The sequence below is a fragment of the Stylophora pistillata genome, chromosome 1, assembly GCF_964205215.1.
Source record: "Stylophora pistillata chromosome 1, jaStyPist1.2, whole genome shotgun sequence".
NCBI classification, from domain to species: Eukaryota; Metazoa; Cnidaria; class Anthozoa; order Scleractinia; family Pocilloporidae; genus Stylophora; species Stylophora pistillata.
The window spans coordinates 57,417,804-57,437,041 of record NC_142519.1 but is presented as its reverse complement, the minus strand read 5'-3'; the positions used below and the strand labels follow the sequence as shown (position 1 = coordinate 57,437,041).

At 38.2% G+C, this 19,238-nt stretch overlaps 2 protein-coding genes, 1 long non-coding RNA gene and 1 pseudogene across 3 annotated transcripts; 2 read left to right on the top strand and 2 right to left on the bottom strand.

Annotated features, from left to right (window-relative positions):
* Positions 1 to 2,616: 2,616 nt before the first annotated feature.
* On the bottom strand, positions 2,617 to 5,533 carry LOC111333398 (uncharacterized). The gene is made up of 2 exons (XR_015988739.1): positions 4,668 to 5,533; positions 2,617 to 4,184 (listed from the first exon to the last, which is right to left on the bottom strand). It is a non-coding gene; the product is annotated as an uncharacterized LOC111333398 (long non-coding RNA).
* Positions 5,534 to 6,247: 714 nt separating this feature from the next.
* On the top strand, positions 6,248 to 8,428 carry LOC148743280 (uncharacterized). The gene has a single exon (XM_088725422.1). It carries the CDS (start codon positions 7,515 to 7,517, stop codon positions 8,421 to 8,423), a length of 909 nt encoding a protein of 302 aa, XP_088581548.1. The 5' UTR covers positions 6,248 to 7,514; the 3' UTR covers positions 8,424 to 8,428.
* A 3,457-nt stretch (positions 8,429 to 11,885) lies between these two features.
* Positions 11,886 to 13,979, top strand: LOC111333403 (melanocyte-stimulating hormone receptor-like). The gene has a single exon (XM_022938966.2). It carries the CDS (start codon positions 11,956 to 11,958, stop codon positions 12,862 to 12,864), a length of 909 nt encoding a protein of 302 aa, XP_022794701.2. The 5' UTR covers positions 11,886 to 11,955; the 3' UTR covers positions 12,865 to 13,979.
* A 493-nt stretch (positions 13,980 to 14,472) lies between these two features.
* Positions 14,473 to 15,777, bottom strand: LOC148743279 (trace amine-associated receptor 8a-like; annotated as a pseudogene).
* Between the last annotated feature and the right edge of the window lie 3,461 nt (positions 15,778 to 19,238).

Genomic DNA, 19,238 nt, shown 5'->3' with positions numbered 1-19,238 from the left:
TTGAACCAGTTACTTTCCAGTTAGAGTCTTTCACTTTTTATTCACTGATACAGATATTTCCCTTCATGATATTAATTCAGTGCCGTTAGTAATGAATCAATAGTAAATTTAGACGAAACCTTGGAGATTTAAAACATGAGTAAAATGTTTTATGGACTCGGTCGGTACTAAGTGCTTCAGCTCAAGGAAAAATGATATCGCATCGTTTATTATATTGAATATTCAAGCCTCGAGTAGGTGGAAACCGATATGACACATCTACTGTTTGTAATCAAAATAAATTTCTTGCAATTTTACAGATGATTAAAATGATAAATATTCGAGACATTCGCTCATATCTTCATTAAAATTCTTCTATTGACGCACTGAAGTCTTTTGTAAACGTTACTAATAAAGCCGATATTTCTAACTTTTACTGACAAGGCATGCAAAACAAGACCAAGATGACAAAACGAAACAATAAATTATATTTAAAACATTCAATTTCTTAATTTTCATTTTTCATCCTGCCGGATTGAAAAAAATTATTATTAAGACAAAATCTCCATCTTCTGATAGTGAAAAATGAAGTTGTAACTCAAAATTTTTTTTTTTTTTTTCAAAAGTTTTGACCGTGTATGACTTCCTCCATTCGCAAGTGTAGGAGTGGGTTGAAAAGCCTGTATAAGTTACACCGTATAAATTATAAACCACTGTTAATTTACCGTCGAGAGTTTTGTTGGGGTCTATTGTTTATTAGATTGCAAACTTTAAAGTGGGAGAACCGTTCGTTCTAAAATCTATTGTCCAATTTATGATTTTACTTTATGGCTTGGTCTTTTTCTAGAAATTAGGGAAGTGATTAAACAGTTCTTAAGGTTACCGTGCACCTTCAGGGGTGTCTCGCGTGCAAGCGATGTAGCGCGTCCGGTTTAAACTGTAGATATCTAAACCCCTATATCAGATTAAAGCTTATAGGACTGGCTATCAGACTTTAGAACATAGCTAGCAGAACCGCGCAATCAAATTCAATATTTGTAAGCGTGCTCAAAATCCCGATAGCACACGCTGACAGCGTCAGCAAATCGCTTCGCCAGAAATTTTTTTCTCGCGCGAGCGGCCGATTGTTAGCGCGGGAAAAATAATATATTTCGCGACAATAATGGATACAAACAGAAACTCGGCCTACTAGTCCGAAAACGAAGACAATGTTTCGACCTTTTCCCTTGGGCTAGAGTTCTTAAATGAGGCAGAAAAAGAGAAAAACAAAGGAAAAGGAGATTCGGCATCAGCGCCGTCACGATTCGCTTCAACTGATATTGTTGTCCGTTTTTCGCGTCGGATTTGATGCACAATTCTACCGGCTATGTTCTAAAACAATTGGTTCATGCTTTCAGCTGTGCACTATCGAGTTATGGAGCACGTGGGAAGTTTGGAGAGCACTCAAGAAGCTAGAGTTGCCCTCGGCTATCGCCTAGGGCAACTCTTACGCTTCTTTCGTGCTCTCCAAACTTCCCGCATGCTCCATAACTCGATAGTGCACGCTAAAGCATGAACCAATTGTTAAGTACCAGAAATTTTGATAAAAAATATTGTCGAATTTTTCACGACTTCTAAATGCGAGCGCCCGAATCACCTTTTGAACGTTACATGTCAAAGCGAATTTTGTTTTTCGCTTATTTAATGTGTTCCTCCGTTTCCGGGGCCAAAGCGCTAAAACAACGTGTCTTGCGATTTGCCATATTCAATTTCAGTGAAAAGTTACAGAACATTTTTGAAATAGGATTTAAAAAATGTGGAGTGATCCTAAAAAAATCGCTCTTGAAAAAAAGTATTTAGAAATAAAAAATTCGGAGACACTTTTATGTTGTTTATATATAAAACTAGCAATTGTCGAAATTTGAGAGCAATCAAACAAATTCCCTTTGATTTGTAGCTCTGAAAAGGTGATTCGGGCGCTCGCATTTAGAAGTCGTAAATAATTCCACAATTAATTTTTTTTCAAACTTTTTGGTATAGTCTGATAGCCAGTCTTATAAGCTTTAATTTTATACCGGGGTTTAGATATCTACAGTTTAAACCGGACGCGCTACATCGCTTGCACGCGAGACACCCATGAAGGTGCACGGTAACCTTAAATGTCATAAACACCACGTGCGCCTTTCTATATTCACGAATAACGTTCCTCGCGAATTAATATTCACGCTGATCACGCTTCACGCGTAAACCCATCGCTACCCTTATCTCATAACTAATTGATTTAGGAAAGATCAAAACAAAATACTTTCTGGTGTTCAACTTCCAAACACTAATTACGATTAGCCTTTATGCATAGACAGCTTTCTACCAAGAAAGAAGGAATCGTCTTTATAGCTACTTTAGATAAAGACAAGTTTTCGAACGTGTGTTTGCTATCTCCAAGGCCCTGATCCTTCTAGAAAGAAGCACAGGGATCTTCAGTCGAGATCGCTAGAGTTTAGAACTACACCAATTTTAAGAAAAGAAAAAGAGTCTAAGATTTTAAAAACGCATGAGTTACACATAGGGAGTTAGCAAAGTATTGAGTCCTCCATCGGCCTACTTTGGCCCGTGATGGAACATCTGCTTAAATATAAAAACGAACCAATCAGGCAACAATCTCTCTAGCAGCATTTTATTCAGTACCGCAGCTAGTAGTCAATAAAATAGCGAATATCATACTCTCTCTAACTCATTGAATTTCGCTCCATTTTTTTTCTCGAATATGAATTGAGAAAATGGAAACAGTAAGTCGAGTACTTTCTCCTAAAAAACATCCAACCTCTTTTTCATGACAATAAAAATAAATGTAAGAGATGACAACATTGCATTTGTCATTCGCAGCATGGGAAATCATTGCAAGGAACCAACACTAGTACACACTAAAAACAAGCAAAATGTTTGACATATGACTAGTTGAGAGGGTAGAGCAAAATTTTCGACCAATCACAGAAGGTGCTTTAGTACAAGCTATGCCACCCAGGTTTACTTTTCATTTCATCGTAAAATACCCCTTTGCCGCAGGACATCATCAATTCCTCTGGATTCCATATCTTTTATAAATGACTCAGCAAAAAAACCCTCTGATTGTTTCCTTCACGGCTTGTCTTACTTCACTGACTTTCCAACAGTAAAGGCAAGGATTCGCAGCTGAGTTAAGGAAAACCATTGCTATGGTTACATCCCACATCAAGTCTAAAGATGGCGAAGTAGTTTTTCTAAAAACATATATAGTTTGAATTGCTGCATGTGGTACATAACAACCTATCAGTGTTATTTGTACCCACACTAATCCCGAAACTATCTTTTTGTATCGGGCAATGTTGAAGGCCTGGTCTTGGTGGACTTGCTTTTGCACGTGTATTTGCATTTGATGTTGGCGAAGTTTCACGTAGATTTTCACGAAACAGAAAGTTGAGACGGCCACACAGAGAAGCTCAGTTATAAAAATGCTCATCCGGGTCAGGAGTGAGCTGTAAATGAGCGTCGTTGCAATTACGGAGCTAAAAAGCCAGAAGAAGACCATTATAGCCCGTACTCGTCTCGTAGTCACTTCCTGTCGGTATCGAAGCCGCAGTGACAGAGCTAGAAGTCTGTCCGCACTTATTGTTGTCAATGTTAACATCGATACTACCCCAAGTAATGCAGCGGTACAGTAAAAAATGGTTTTAAGACTTACGCAAGCTCCAGTGTGCCCTTGAGACGTTAAAAAGCTAACGAAAAGCGGCCCTGCAAGAAGGCCAACACCAAGATCAGTACTTGCAAGGCAGCGGAAGAGAATTTTTGACGGTGGATGAAGGGAAAATACCCTTTTTAGCGCAACAATTATTAAAACGTTACCTACGACAGCAGTGATAGAAATAATGATAATTAATATAACGATGAATATCTTTTGTTGCAATCCATAAAGGCGAATCGCACAGAGGATGTCCTGACCACTCGTTTGCTTTTCACATGATGTAGAGTTCACAGCCATTCCTCTTTCTCGCCTTCGAACTCAGTGATGGTTTTTAGTACGGCCTCATTTGTTATCTTCTGCGTAAACACAAGCCTCAGCACTTGAATTTAATTTTGTCTCGGTTGGAGAGCCATCATTATTTTCAAAGTTCGGCTGACCATCCAATGCCAATGTTCCGGCGACTCATTTTCATAATGGTACCTACAAGCCCAAAATCGTCTATGGTTATCTAAATTTAAAGAGATCATTGCGAGATGAGCAACTACTTCGGTACATCTTAAGTTCCAGCAATGATTATTGTAGCAATGAAGAATTCTCCATCGACAGTCAGTTACAAAGGCCATCTCTCCAAGTGCGTCTAATTTCACCTGTTTTCGTACAGCTTTACAAAATAGTACTAAAATTAATTATCTGTAACAATGGTTGATTAACTAGGTTTCAGATACAAAATGACGGCAATTCTATTTTACAACAGCACAGTAGCGTTTCAATCGACCGTTCGCTATCAAGTGTTCGCTCTACCCATAACTTAAGTGCCGGGAGATTGGTAATATGCTTAAAAAACAAAATATACGTTTCTTACTATCAGAATGGCTACGACGGTGGTACAATATTTATTAGGCGCAGACAATTTGTCTCCTTTGAATTCTTTTTCTCGTTTCTCAGTTAAAACTTATTAACATATTACTGATTGATTTGCCCGTTCTCCTACCTTAGCGATATTGTCTTGAAATAGCGATTTTAAGGATCCCATTCCTTACACCATTGAATTTCGAGAAAGAATTATGCCTTAGACTCAACTTTTCGTGATAATGTATCTTATCACTTTTACCTGACTACCTCCAGTATCTGCGTGTCAATCGCAGAGGAAACCCACGACGCCAAGACAAATATATAAAGACAGATAAAGCAAGTTTACAAACAAAACAGCCAGTAGGCTAATGAACTAGACTCACTATGCAAAGTCAGTTATTTGGCGCGAGACCAAATCTCAAATCTTTCAGGATCCCTAACAGTTTCGGCAATATTATGTATTTTTTTCCAGTCAGTCAGTATTCACTTCCATTTTTATAAGGAAATGATGTAATAAAAGATCCAAAGTTTACTCTAATGAGTTTCCTACCTAGAAATGTGGCGTCCGTCCAGAATCGATGATGTAAGTCAAACAAAGGAAAAACAACGAGAATTAAAAGGAAACAAGGAGACTTTCGCTCAACACCATTCTTTTGCTGTCATCTTTTTTGCTAGAATTTCAATATTGGAGATAATTTAGTTGAGGAAATTAAATAGTCCCCTAGAGGGCAGATTACGTAGAGCGAACAGTTGTTAACGAACGGTCGATTGAAATAGTGCATTAGTGATTTATTTCCCCATTCTAACGCCTTTGCGGTACCGTCTAGATTGATTTTAACAATGGTATTCTTTGCACCACTGAATTTCATGACAGATTTTACCCTGGATATCAGCCCACTCAATTTTTCGTGACAAAGAATATGAGATTTTCACCTGCCTATAGCTATATCCATTATCTACACGTCATTCATAAAAAGAGGGATCCTATGTTTTATAAGCAAAACAACCACCTAGTTAATTTATTTTCTTACAATGCATAATAAGTTCTTTGGCCACCAGTTTAGGAGCAAATTTTCCCAAATGCTTAAGCCCCCCAATCATTTAAAATGAAGCCTATGGCGTCCGTTTTTCTATTTCTTTTTACTGGTTCCGTTTAAGCAGAAGTTCGTATTTGTGAAGCAAAACCAACGTTTGGCTAAAGTGCTCTAGGCTGCCATAATCTGGTTTCAAGCCTTACAGAGAACACTCCTGAGCAGTTTTAGCGGTGATGCATTTTTCATTCTAGACAATCAACATCCGTTTTCATTATTATACAAAAATTCTGTAACAAGCTCCTCGAAGGTCTTGTCCCAGGAAAAGTGGCGTCCTAAGAGGATGTACAACGTCCTTAATTTGTAAATTGGGGCAGAAGTCGTTAACTCGAAACTTCTGTCAAATAATGAAAGGAATATTTTAAGTTCCTTATCCTTCCTCATTAGCGGTTTTTGAAAGCTTGCATTAATTGAGCAAGTCATCGGTGAATTATAATTATTATGATCGTCACCATTTAGCTTATATTCAGATTATTGTACAGATTATCATAATTAGTAAATTGAATTTGATATTAGACGATTAAGATTAAGAGCGACCTTAAATTATTATTCAAATAATGAGTCGGCTCAACACCCAGAGGAATGGATTATCTTCGCAACTCTGCACAAGGATAAATGTTCGTATAGACCACTTTCATAAATGGCTGCCGGATTAATATTCTTTTGTTTGAATTTAAATTAGCCCTTCTGGCCTCGTTCTCCAGTACAAAATTCAAAAGAATACATGATCTCAAGCGAGGCCAGAAGGGCTAATTTAAATTTAAACAAAAGAATATTGATCTGGCAGCCATTTATGAAAGTGGTCTATGCTGATGGCTATTCAGTGATAAAAAGTGAGGGTCGACGGGATTTTCATACTCTTTTCCCGAGTTTCAGGCACACGAAACTATAATCAAAGGTGTTTCTGAGAAGTGGTAGCGTTTTGAAAACTGAATGACTGATGATAAAATTAGGGTATGTAGTAATAACGGGAATTAGTATGAAGCTTTCCTGCGCGTAGTTTGCGCTTTATTCCTTTCTAAGGAAAATGGTTCTGGTGTTATATATTCCCCGAAGTTCTTGTAAATGAAAAGGAGGCCAGCAATTTTTTAATCCCGAGACTGGCGTTTTGAAAGGACAAGTTAAAATTATTTTATGAAGATAAAAGAAAGACTTTACAACCTGGCCAATTAGAACAAAAGGTTTGCGTTGACGTTCGTAACGTCACAATGAACAGGTGCTGTAAGAGCAACCATTTTTCTTTTACCTGTGAGTGAGTGTGAGTGACAGAAATTTAAGTTTGGCCACTTTCGGTTTACACAACTAAGCAGTTACCTGTTCAGTGTCCTACAGGTATTACAAAACCTGACAATTCCAAGAATGGGCTATTAAAGTAGTCTCACGTTTCATAAGTGAAGAAAGTAATTATAGAAAGCAAATACATAAAATTATATCCACCTACTAGCTAATTTTCGAACCAAAATAAGATCAAAATACGTCAAGACGCTGCCTCATCGCCATCGGCGACCAGTCATTTTGTCCCATTTTCATTTTTTAGCAGCGGAGAGCACCAACAATTTGACATCTTCATTCCTAAAAACATCAATGGAACCAGCTTAATATTTAGAGAGGACACTGTAATATAACCATGGCGAATGGTCAACAGAAAGTCTACAGCATCACGTCCGCGGATATATTTCTTAGTATATCATTGTACCTCCACTTGATGTAAAACCAGTCTGAGGCTTATTTATATTTTGTGACTACAGTGTACCGACGTTGAATTGTCATCGGTGGCTCCAAAACTGAGGACAAAGGAGATACGAGTGGTGAAGCTGGGACCAGAGGAGAATCTCGCGTGATACTTGGCGGAACTATAAAGGTAAACTTAATGCTATCAGCTTGAAAAAGAAAGTATGGCAAACTCAACACCAGATGAGTACCACATGACGAAAGGTCTAGACGAGTTCTGCACGATTCGTAGCTATGGATTGCCGCTAAAAATTTTCATTGTGGTATTAAATATCCTCATGTCCATATCTACAATTGTGGGCAACAAACTTATCATTGCTGCGCTTCAAAGAGTATACTCCCTCCATCCTCCGTCAAAACTTCTCCTTCAATTCCTTATGGGTACCAATCTCGTTCTTGGTCTTCTTTCACAGCCTCTCTTTGTTGGCTTTCTCATGTCTCAGGAGCACTCCAAAACTTGTTATTATCTGAAGACCCTTTTTTATGCTACAGCTACATTACTTGGGCTGATGCAGATTTTTACACTGACGGTAATAAGTGCCGACCGACTTCTCTCTCTTCTGCTGAGTCTGAGACACCGGCAGGAAGTAACTATGGGACGAGTGAGGGTCACATTGTGTTTGATTTCGCTTCTTAGCGCTGTGATTGCATCGACGTTCATTTACAAGCCATTCGTTACTAAGAGGATCGTTTACATAATTGGTTTCCTGTGCGTTATCATCCCGACATTCTGTTACATGAAAATTTACTTGAGACTTCGCCAACATCACACGCACGTAAACGCGCAAGGACAACTTCGTCAGGGAAAGGCCTTTAATATTGAGCGCTTCAAAAAGACGGTGATGGGCCTAGTTTGGGTCCAGATAACACTGGTAGTTTGTTATGTACCGCACACGATAGCTCAAGCTATATTTGCTTTCACTGGGATGAGCTCGGGATCTTTCGACTTCATTTGGGATGTGACAGTTTCCGCGTGTTATTTAGCGTCTTCTCTGAATCCTTTTCTATACTGCTGGAAGGTTCGTGAAGTACGACAAATAGTCAAAGACAGTATCAAGCCCTTGCTTTGCTGAAGCAAGATAAAGAATATTTTAGAACATGATGGAATGAGCGGTTTCCTGTAAGAAAAGCATGCACGTGCATGAATTGTGCAATACAGAACTTCAACATGCGAAACTAGCGCGCAAGCGCGGTGCGTCCCCATACCTAGGCTGAAATATTATACCAATCTAAGGCCGACAACATTAGACTGTCACGTACTGGCTGCGCCGGCCGAGAAAAACAGACCTTAGGGAATCAAAAAGTTTTATCGGTCATACAACTTTTTGAGATTACAGGCTGATAGTTTCTAAAGAAACTGTTTGGGGCTGCGTCGGTGGGGGTAACGAAATAATTTCAATCTATCAACAAAGTTGAAATGGTAAATTGGCCACCGTTATGATTATAAAAGCTGACGTTTCGAGGGTTAGCCCTTCGCCGGAGCGAATAGAGGAATGGTGGGTTGTGTGTGCTTTTAAAGGTAGAAAATGGAGCTACGTGATTGCCTTTAAAAGCACACACAACCCACAATTCCTCTATTCTCTAGGACGAAGAGCTAACGCTCGAAACGTCAGCTTCTATAATCGTAACGGTGGCCAATTTACCATTTCAACTTTGTTGATATATTGAAATTATTTTTGAGAGTACGCTGACATAAGAAGTCCCGTGAATCACCTCCCGTTTTCAGTAGCCTGACATGTTGCTAAGGTAACACCATATGAAGTCAGTGATAATGGAGTGCGTAAGGCTGCGCTAATATGAATCTGGTCGAGAGTCTTGAGGCATTATGTAATAAACGCTGTGAATTTAATGTGGTCTAAGTCTTCTACCAAGAAAGGTAGCCCTCTAATTATGTAAATTAAAGAAGTTATATCACTCAAAATTTGTGGCTCTTTCTGACAAAATGTTACACAAGAATATCTTAAATATTTGAAACTTCCGCATCAGCTGTTCCGTGTGAACTTGCAATAATTTACTGAAAGTAATAGCGGCGCCATTATCATAGTCTTTACTTTTATTCAGATTATTATTCAAATTATCATTATCATTATTAGATAGCATTAGATGATTATGTTTAGACTAAAAATATCTCTACTGCAGGTACAGATCCACCTTGAATTATCGAAAAAGTGAGTTGGCTCTGCATCAACGGTAAGGATTTAATGTTTTTAAAGCTTTGTAGAAGATACGTCTTGGTCACTTCGTATAAAATTCAGTGATAAATCATTGGAAACTTGCTCATCAGGTGTTCTTTGCATTGGTAATTAGCAAGAAGCTTTACCACAATTGAGCTAAGGAAGGTGCGTGCCTTATTCGTTTCTAGGAAATATTTCAAGGATGTCACGTTTCCATCGAAAGTTCCAATAAATGCACAGGGGAAGGCCAACAATGGCTTATTCTGGAAACTGCTCCATTAAAAGGAAAATGAAATACCGTAACACCTGGCTCGACTAGCTAAATAAACCAAAAAAAAATTAAGACGCGTTTGAGTCGATGTTGTTCACATTAAAACAAATAGCCGCTGTGAAAACATATGTCCGCCTATGAGTGACAGAATTTTGATATTGTCGCTTTTGATTTACATAACTAAAAAGTTATCTGTTGTCATAGAAGTTATAAAAACTGTCAATGGTACAGAAAAGGCTTTCGATCTCAGGTAGATTGAGTTTTCTCTTGAGGTGATGAAAGTGCTAACAAAACTACTTCAACAAAACCACCAGTGCAGAATAAAAAGGGAGAAATAAAACATTATAATAAAATGACATAATAAAACTATTGTCAGATACAATGAAATATATGAAGTTCATATATCATTCACCATATGTAAAACTATTGTCACGCTACTTATTCAAACTAAATAATTTGGATATATCAACAAAGTTGAAATGGTAAATTGGCCACCGTAATGATTACAAAAGCTGACGTTTACCATTTCAACTTTGTTGATATATCCAAATTATTTCGTTACTCCCACCGACGCAGCCCCAAACAGTTTCTTTCGAAACTATCAGCCTTTATTTACTTATTCAAACTGACCGTTGAGTATCAACAACTTGAAAATAAAAATTCAAGGATTCATTTATCAGAATAAATGTATCTTATTTCGTGGAATTGATTGCAATTTTAAAAGAAAAAAACCCTATAGTGTTTGTTATCGGCATTAAGGCATACGTCTAAACCAAATGAGTACCAACCGTTTATGTTCTCTGGTTCGAAACTAGCTTTTCCGTTGGTGTCTATTGCGAAAGTGCCACAGTTATTGAATATTAAAGAGCTAAGGAAATAGAGGTTCTCTCTCTTAAAGAAGTGAATGTCTTTGTACCCTGGAAAGAGGCCTTTCTTGAAATTCAATATTGTAAGGAACACATCTTCAAAATCGATTCTTTTATGTGAAGACAGTATCGGGAATTGTGAGACGGGAACGCCAGGAAAGCGACTTATGAAGCCTTTCAAATGACTTCTTCGTTACGCTTCCATGTGAGGTATTTTATCAATATTTTGCCAACCAGGAACACATAGCGAAAAGTAAATCAAACTCTTAGTGTCTCTGCCCTTGGATAAAGTTATCAATATATTGAGAATAATGCATGGGCGTGCGAAGATATGGAATTTATCTTGAGTGTTTAACGATATCTCACAAGTGAGCGCGGCTAGCGAACGAGTAAGACATCGAGTTGAACACGAGCACCTATGGATTATTTTGTTGAATTGGATAGTGTTTATTGTAGATATATCGCTCGATATGTTGGTCGAGAGTCGGTCGATACTCGACCGCCGGATCGGATATGCCGGCAAGAGAACCCACAATAAACATAGTCAATTTTGATTTAATATAAATACCTGACAAGAAAAATCGACTCATATTAATAAATGGAAAATAGAGTGACAGAGTGAGCGAAAGGCAAGTGACGTATCAGCATCTGATAGGCGATATTTAATCACACGTAAAAAAATCAACGTAATTTCACACGTGTGTAGTTACGGATTTTCTCAGGACTGGAAATCCTTGTAAAACGACATTTTGCTCATCCTTGTCAAATTATTGTTGACTTTTCGAAGAAAAATTAAAGTGTCTCATAATTAATTTTCATTTAATCAGAATGCAGAGAGACAAGTAAAAGGAAAATTAGTAAAGAAACTGGGAGAAATCATTATGCATCATTTGTTTAGCTGGGTAATCATTGCATTAGGTACGTCACGTATTTCAAAGCACGAAGAGGTAAAAGGGAAGACGCACGTGAATTTGATGTGAGTTTGTAGTTATTATGTTCAAAAAGCATATCTGTCCTACAGGAATATATCTCGGAAAAGTCAGAGGGAAATTCGTTTTATCCGCTATTCTGTTTTAATTGCAGAGAGCAAGTATTCATTTTATTCATGTCAGTCCTAATGTAGCTTTAATCCGGATTTTGTGACTGCTTTGTGACTGCTTGCTTTAAAGTGTCATCGGTGGTTCCAACAGAGAGGTATACGTAAAAAGAGACCCAAGAGGTGACACTGAGGTGAGAAAAGATACTTTTATAGAAAAGATTAAGTGAACACTATCAGATTAAAAAAAAACGGTAGATGGCTAACTTAACACCAGATGGGAATCACACGGCGAAAGTTCAAGCCCTGTTTTGCTCGACTCGTAGTTATGGCTTCCCGCAAAAGATTTTTATTTTGACATTAAATATTTCCATGTCCATGTCTACAATATTAGGAAACGTACTGATAATTGCTGCACTTCGAAGAGTACATTCTCTTCATCCGCCATCGAAAACTCTCCTCCGATGGCTTATGGGTGCTGATCTTGCTACTGGTCTTCTTTCACAGCCTCTCTTTGTTAGCTTTTTAACGTCTCAGGAGCACTCCGAAGCTTGTTATTATCTGAAGACTATTTTTTACACTACAGCTACATTATTTTCGTTAGGGCTGGTTTTGACACTGACAGCAATAGGTGTCGACCGACTCTTTTCTCTTTCACTGGGTCTGAGATACCGGCAATTGGTAACAACGAGAAGAGTGCGGTTTACAATGAGTTTGCTTTGGCTTCTTAGCGCTGTGATTGCATCGACTTTCATTTATCACCCACTGGCTACAACGAGCAGCGTTTATATAATTGTTTTCCTCTGCGTGATGGTCTCGACCTTCTGTTATTTGAAAATTTACTTGGGAATTCGTCAGCATCAAACACAGATAGGCGTGCAGAGGCAATTTGGTCAGGGAGAAACCTTAAACATCGCACGCTACAAAAAGACAGTGACGGGTGTAGTGTGGGTGCAGATTACACTGGTGATTTGCTATGTGCCACATGCGATAGCCCAAGCTATATTTGCCTACACTGCTGAAGGTACCGCATCTTTTAACTTCTTTTGGGATGTGACAATTTCTATGGCTTTCTTGACCTTAACTCTGAATCCTTTCTTGTACTGCTGGAAGGTTCGTGAAGTAACACGTGCCTTGAAGGACATAATTAGGCCATTGCTTTGCTAAGTACGACAAAAAAAGAACCATTTTAGAATGAGCGGCTTCCTGTAAGAAAAGTATACAGCTGGAAAAACAAAGCTTCAGCGCGTGAGGCACGCAGGCACAGTTCCATACGCAAGAAATTATGTTACCCATCGAGATCAAGAGAGTTTGGTTGCCATGCAATGGCGGTATTCTTGAAATAACTTATAGGATACTCCGACAAAAACATGATGTCTACAATAATTGCAGGATTAAAGATATTACCTACTGAGAGCAGTCATCAAACTCTAAGGAAACTTACCGAGTGAACTTATTTACAACCAGATCCGTCAGATTTATAAACATTTGTGCCCGCAAGAATCATTGCCACAGGTATAGCCATAGCAATGATGCAACAAACAAGTGAATTAAGCTTTTTGAAGTGAAAATAAATCGTTGTCGGCTTGAGACGCAGTCTTTTTAAATTAAAATGTTGGTCGTTAAAGACCCAATGGAGCTTCCGTTGAAATTTTTTAACTGGTTTGGATATTGGGTCTCGAAAGCACTGGCCTCTACAACTGTGTCACAAGGGGGATGAATGCCACGTAAGGACCGTAGCTCCCTGTGTTGTGGTTAGGTCCAAAATTTTTAGGGCACCTACAAAATTTCTTTTCAAAACGTGTAAACTGCTCAACGCAGTCTGGCCAAAGTCCCCTACTAAGTGTTGTTAAGTGCATTAAGGCGGATTGATATGGTATAGTGTGCTATATTACTGGATCATTATTACTTTCCTATTACCCCCTTCCCCTTTCTAAGGTTTTAATTTGATTTTGATATTATCAGTTTGAAGTAAAAACTGCACCAGCCCGTTACTTCATCCATAATGGCATGCGCAGGTTTCTAGTGTTTACGTAAGCAAAATGTTTTAAAATGGTCGGAAAATGTCTTTTAAACCCCATTTCCTGCTAAACCATTGTTTTTTTGTGGAATGGTTACGAATATTCTTATCAATAAAATTCCCTGATGAGTGAGCATTCACGAAACAGGCTTGAAGGGATGAAAGCGTAGTCTTTGTATTTTTCTAACTCGACATATATTGCGCTCTACTTTTGTGTATCGAGCACTGAAACATGTAAAAAATAAAAACGCAGTCTTCCTGTGTATATGTTCCTCTGCTTTCTAAATAATGAATGTTTGCTTGTTGAAGGTGGTCCTCAATTTTGTCTATGTGTTCTAACTTCAGATTGATCATAAGCTAAATGTGAAGTACGCGGGCATGGCTTGCCTTTTAGCTTTCGTTCTGCTGGCGGCAATGTGTTATTCGTCATCTTAATATATTTTCCTCGGAGGCGAGTAACACAGACTTTAAAATCTAACTTTTTCCATAACAATATTGAATTTTAAATCTGACAAAACCTCCCGATAATTTTTGGTCTAATGTGTTTTGATGACTCGGGTAAATAATGAACACTGAAGTCAAATCATGCAAACGCAAGATGAGACTTTATTAGAAGCATCTGAAATTTGCTCAAATGTAACTGCTTTTATTCTTTGTATTTAATAAGAACCTTCCACATTGATAAGCTCCTAGGGAAAAGATTGAGGTGAGAATTTTGTTTAGAGGGGCATGGGATGTTATTGATCTGAGAAATATCAACTCTATTGTTTTAATGCCATTAACTTCAATGGGAAAGTCTATGTTAGGCTCAAGCTGATGAAACAAACTAATTGTTAGTTGCTTGGGAAAAAAAATATTTTGAGTGCAATGACTGAAAAGGAGCCACTCAAGCATATCATATCACGTTCCAAAGTGAAATCAAAACAGATCCTCGCATTTAGTGTGAGCTTGATTTGTATTAGCTTAAGACTGGTTTTCGACATCATTGAAGCAACCGATAAGATACACAAAATAACTCGATAGAATACCTCTCAATTCCCCTTTAACATAGTGTGTTATGTGAACAAATGGCATAAAAGAAAGAAATTACATAAAAAATATTAGATCATAATCATGGGGGAAATCTGAGGAGATCGAGATGGTAAAACAAGTTTTTTTTCAATTAATTGAATATTTGTCCTTTTTATTCGAAGATTCTCGATTCCACTGTCTACCAAAATGTTCTTTACCTAGCTCAGCAAAACAACACTCGGATTGTTTCTTTCACCGCTTGTCTTACTTCACTGACTTTCCAACAGTAAATGAAAGGATTTACAGCTGAGTTAAAGAAAACCATTGCCAAGGTCACATCCCAGATTAGGTCTAAAGTTGGCGAAGCTAATTCTCTGAAAGCATATACAGCTTGGACTATTGCATGTGGTACATAACAAGCTATCAATGTTATTTGTACCCACACTAACATCGTCACTGTCCTTTTCTATCGCGCAATGTTGAAGGCTTTGCCCTGTGGACCTTGCTCTGGCATTTGTATCTGCATTTTATTGTTGGCGAAGATTGAAGTATATTTTTGCGTAACAAAACGTCGAGAAGGCCACACAGAGAAGATCAGTTATAAAAATGCTGACACTGGTGAAGAGTGAGTTGTAAATAACCGTTGTTACGATGACAGAGCTAAGAAGCCAGACGAAGACCATCGTAACCCGTACTCGTCTTGTTGTCACTTCCTGTCGGTATCGAAACCGCAATAACAGAGCTAGAAGTCTGTCTGCACTTATTGTTGTCAATGTTAACATCGATACTAACCCGAGCAATGCAGTGGTACATTAAAAAATGGTTTTGAGACTTTCGCAAGTTCCAGTGTGCTCTTGAGACGTTAAAAAGCTAACGAAAAGCGGCCCTGCAAGAAGGCCAACACCAAGATCAGTACTTGCAAGGCAGCGGAAGAGAATTTTGGACGGTGGATGAAGGGAATATACCCTTTTTAGCGCAACAATTATTAAAACGTTACCTAAGAAAGCAGTCGTGGAAATGATAACAATTAATGCAATGATTAATGTCTTTTATTGGCGAATCACACAGATAATATCCTGACCACTCGTTTGGTTTCCATATGAGTTGGCAGGCATTTCTCTTTCTCGCCTTTGACTTCAGTTGCGGTTTGTAGTCTCGTCTTAATTGTTATCGTCTGTAAACGTATTCAACTCAGGATTCTCCACTTCGCTACGTTTGGGAGCCACCACTATTCTAACTTTAGAACTCGACTTTGTCAAATGCTCAGGGAACGTACTATTCTTAAAATTCCTGCGACCCAAAATGGAGATAATTGTTAGAGGTGCAACCATTTCAACACATCTCCGATTCCATCAAATATTATATTTTTTTACAAATTGTCTTCGGCAACTTTTGAACACAAATTCTTACCATGCTCTCTTGTTTTCCTTTTACAGAATTAGGTATGTATAATAATCAGGGGGTTCGAGATGACATAATATACATTTCTATTTTATATCAGCACTGCAAAATTGAATGTCCATATTTTAGGTAAAAAGCTCCAAATCAGAATGTTTGAGACGGTGACACAAATGATCTTGAGTGCTCTCTTGTTTTCTCTTTTAAAAAATTAGGTATGTATAACAATTAGGGGGTTCGAGATAACATAGTATACACTTCTATTTTTTATCAGCACCGGCAAAATTTGAATCGACCTTTCGCTAACAAATGGTCGGGCTCCAAAGAACCCGATTGATGGTGTCCTTAAGTAAAATGTTTGAGGCGGTGACACAAACGATCTTGAGTGAAAATACCTTGCTACTTTTGAGTTCTCGATGATGTTTAACGTTTCTTAAAACGTCCTTACAATCGTAAATGCTTGATTTGTCTCATATAATCCCTTCATATCCTTATCGCCTTGAATATATCGATCTTAACAATGATATTCTTTACAAGACCGATTTTCTAGAGAAGATTTTGACTTGGATATCAATATATTTACCTTTTCCTGATAAAGTATCTTTTCATTTCCACCTGCCTTTATCAAGTAAGTAGTACCTGCACGTCGTTCACATAGACTCTTTACGCTAAGGTGACATATTAACCGATTGAGTCAGTTTGCTAGACATAACGTCTCGTAGTCACGTTCGACGCACTAAAAACTACTATAAAACGAATACAAGAATTGTAAAAACGTGTAAAATGGTATATAAAAAGTCACTTGTAAAAATGTAGCGGAATTCCAAATCGATTTCGATCAATTACGATCCTCATCAGTAGTACTCCGCCATGTTTAAAATACTACTTAAACATGGCGGAGTACTACTGATGAGGATCGTAATTGATCGAAATCGATTTGGAATTCCGCTACATTTTTACAAGTGACTTTTTATATACCATTTTACACGTTTTTACAATTCTTGTATTCGTTTTATAGTAGTTTTTAGTGCGTCGAACGTGACTACGAGACGTTATGTCTAGCAAACTGACTCAATTATCGAACACGTTCCTGGCCTCGGCCCACAAAATTTCACGACATATTAACCGCAGATTTCATATTTACAAAGAGAGCTGCTTCCAGGCCAACTTTCTTCTTTTAAAATGCAAAATCTATTCTTTGACACGAGTTTCGGAGCCAATTTTTCAAATTTATTAAACCCCTCAGTCATTGGACACGCGGTCTGTAAGTGTCTTTTGAAAAAATTTCTTTTTCTTTCTCTGCTGGTGACGTTCAAATGCGTTAGACTGCCTTAATATGGTCGTGAGTCTTGTTGAATTATGTAACGCTGGTGACGTTCAAAGTGCTTTAGGCTATGTAAGAAACGCTTTGAATTTTATGTGTACGTCTTCTACAACGAATGAAGCCTCCTGATGACTTAATTTCAGTAGATTAAGTTTTCTCCTGAGGTGATTAATGTGTTAATAGAACTACGTCAAGAACACCATCAGTGCAGAATAAAAAAGAGGGAAATAAAACATTACAATAAAATGACAAAATAAAAGTGCTGCTACGCTACGTATTTACACTGATCGTAGAGTATCAACAACTTGACAACAAGGCTTCAAGGATTCACTAGTACTTATCAAGATAAAAACGATTTATTTCGTGGAAATGATTGCGATCTGTAGTGTTTGTTATCGGCATTAAGGCATACGTCGAAACCAAATGAATAAGAACCGTTCGTATTCTCTGGTTCGAAACTAGTTTTCTGTTAGGGTCCTTTGCAAAAATGCCACAGTCACTAAATTGTAAGGAGCTGAGGAAATAGAGGTTCTCCCTCTTCAAAAAGTGAATGTCTTTGTATCCTGTAAAACGGCCTTTCTTGAAATTCAATATTGTAAGGAACATATCTTCAAAATCCATGATTCTTTTATGCGAAGACAGCATCAGGAATTGTGTGAAGGGAACGCCAGGAAAGCGATTTCTGAAGCCTTTTAAATGACTTCGTTACGCCTTCAGGTGTGTTGTTTTATCAATGCAATATTCCGCCAACCAGCGAAAAGGAAATCAAGCGAAAAGTAAATCAAACTCTTAGTGTCTCTGCTCTACGATAAAATGATTAATAAAGAGGGAATATTACATGTGCGTGCATAGATATGGAATTTCTCTTGAGATATCTCACAAGTGAGTGCACTAGCTAGCGAACGATTAAGATAATGAGTAGAACACGAGCAACCATAGATTATTTTGTTGGATCGTGTTAACTGTAGATTTATCGTTCGATATATCGGTCGAGAGTCTGTCGTTAGTCAGCCGATACGTCGGTCGACACTCGGCCCCCTCTTGGTCCACACGGTCGACACACGGTCAACATTCGGTCACCTATATATCGACCGCCGGATATGCCGGTGAGAATAACTACAGTATACATGATCCATTCTTTTTTAGAACATAGCTAGCAGAGTCGCGCAATCAAATTCATTATACTTGAGCGTGCTCAAAATCCCGATAGTGCACGCTGATAGCGTCAGCAAATCCGACTTCGCCAGAAATTGTTTATTTCGCGCGAGCGGCCATTGTTAGCGCGGGGAAAAATAATATATTTCGCGACAATAATGGATACAAACAGAAACTCGGCCTACTAGTCCGAAAACGAAGACAATGTTTCGACCTTTTCCCTTGGGTTAGAGTTCTTAAATGAGGCAGGAAAAGAGAAAAACAAAGGAAAAGGAGACTCGGCATCAACGCCGTCACGATTCGCTTCAACTGATATTGTTGTCCGTTTTTCGCGTCGGATTTGATGCACAATTCCACCGGCTATGTTCTAAAACAATTGGTTCATGCTTTCAGCTGTGCACTATCGAGTTATGGAGCACGTGGGAAGTTTGGAGAGCACTCAAGAAGCTAGAATTGCCCTCGGCTATTGCCTCGGGCAACTCTTACGCTTCTTTCGTGCTCTCCAAACTTCCCGCTTGCTCCATAACTCGATAGTGCACGCTAAAGCATGAACCAATTGTTAATTACACCCGATAAGAAATATCGACTCATCAACAAATCAAAAGATGTGAAAGAGTGGCTCGAAAGGCAAGT

Bases quoted from the DNA above. Each gene is read 5' to 3' on its own strand.
- LOC148743280 (XM_088725422.1), top strand. From the start codon at position 7,515: ATGGCAAACTCAACACCAGATGAGTACCACATGACGAAAGGTCTAGAC.
- LOC111333403 (XM_022938966.2), top strand. From the start codon at position 11,956: ATGGCTAACTTAACACCAGATGGGAATCACACGGCGAAAGTTCAAGCC.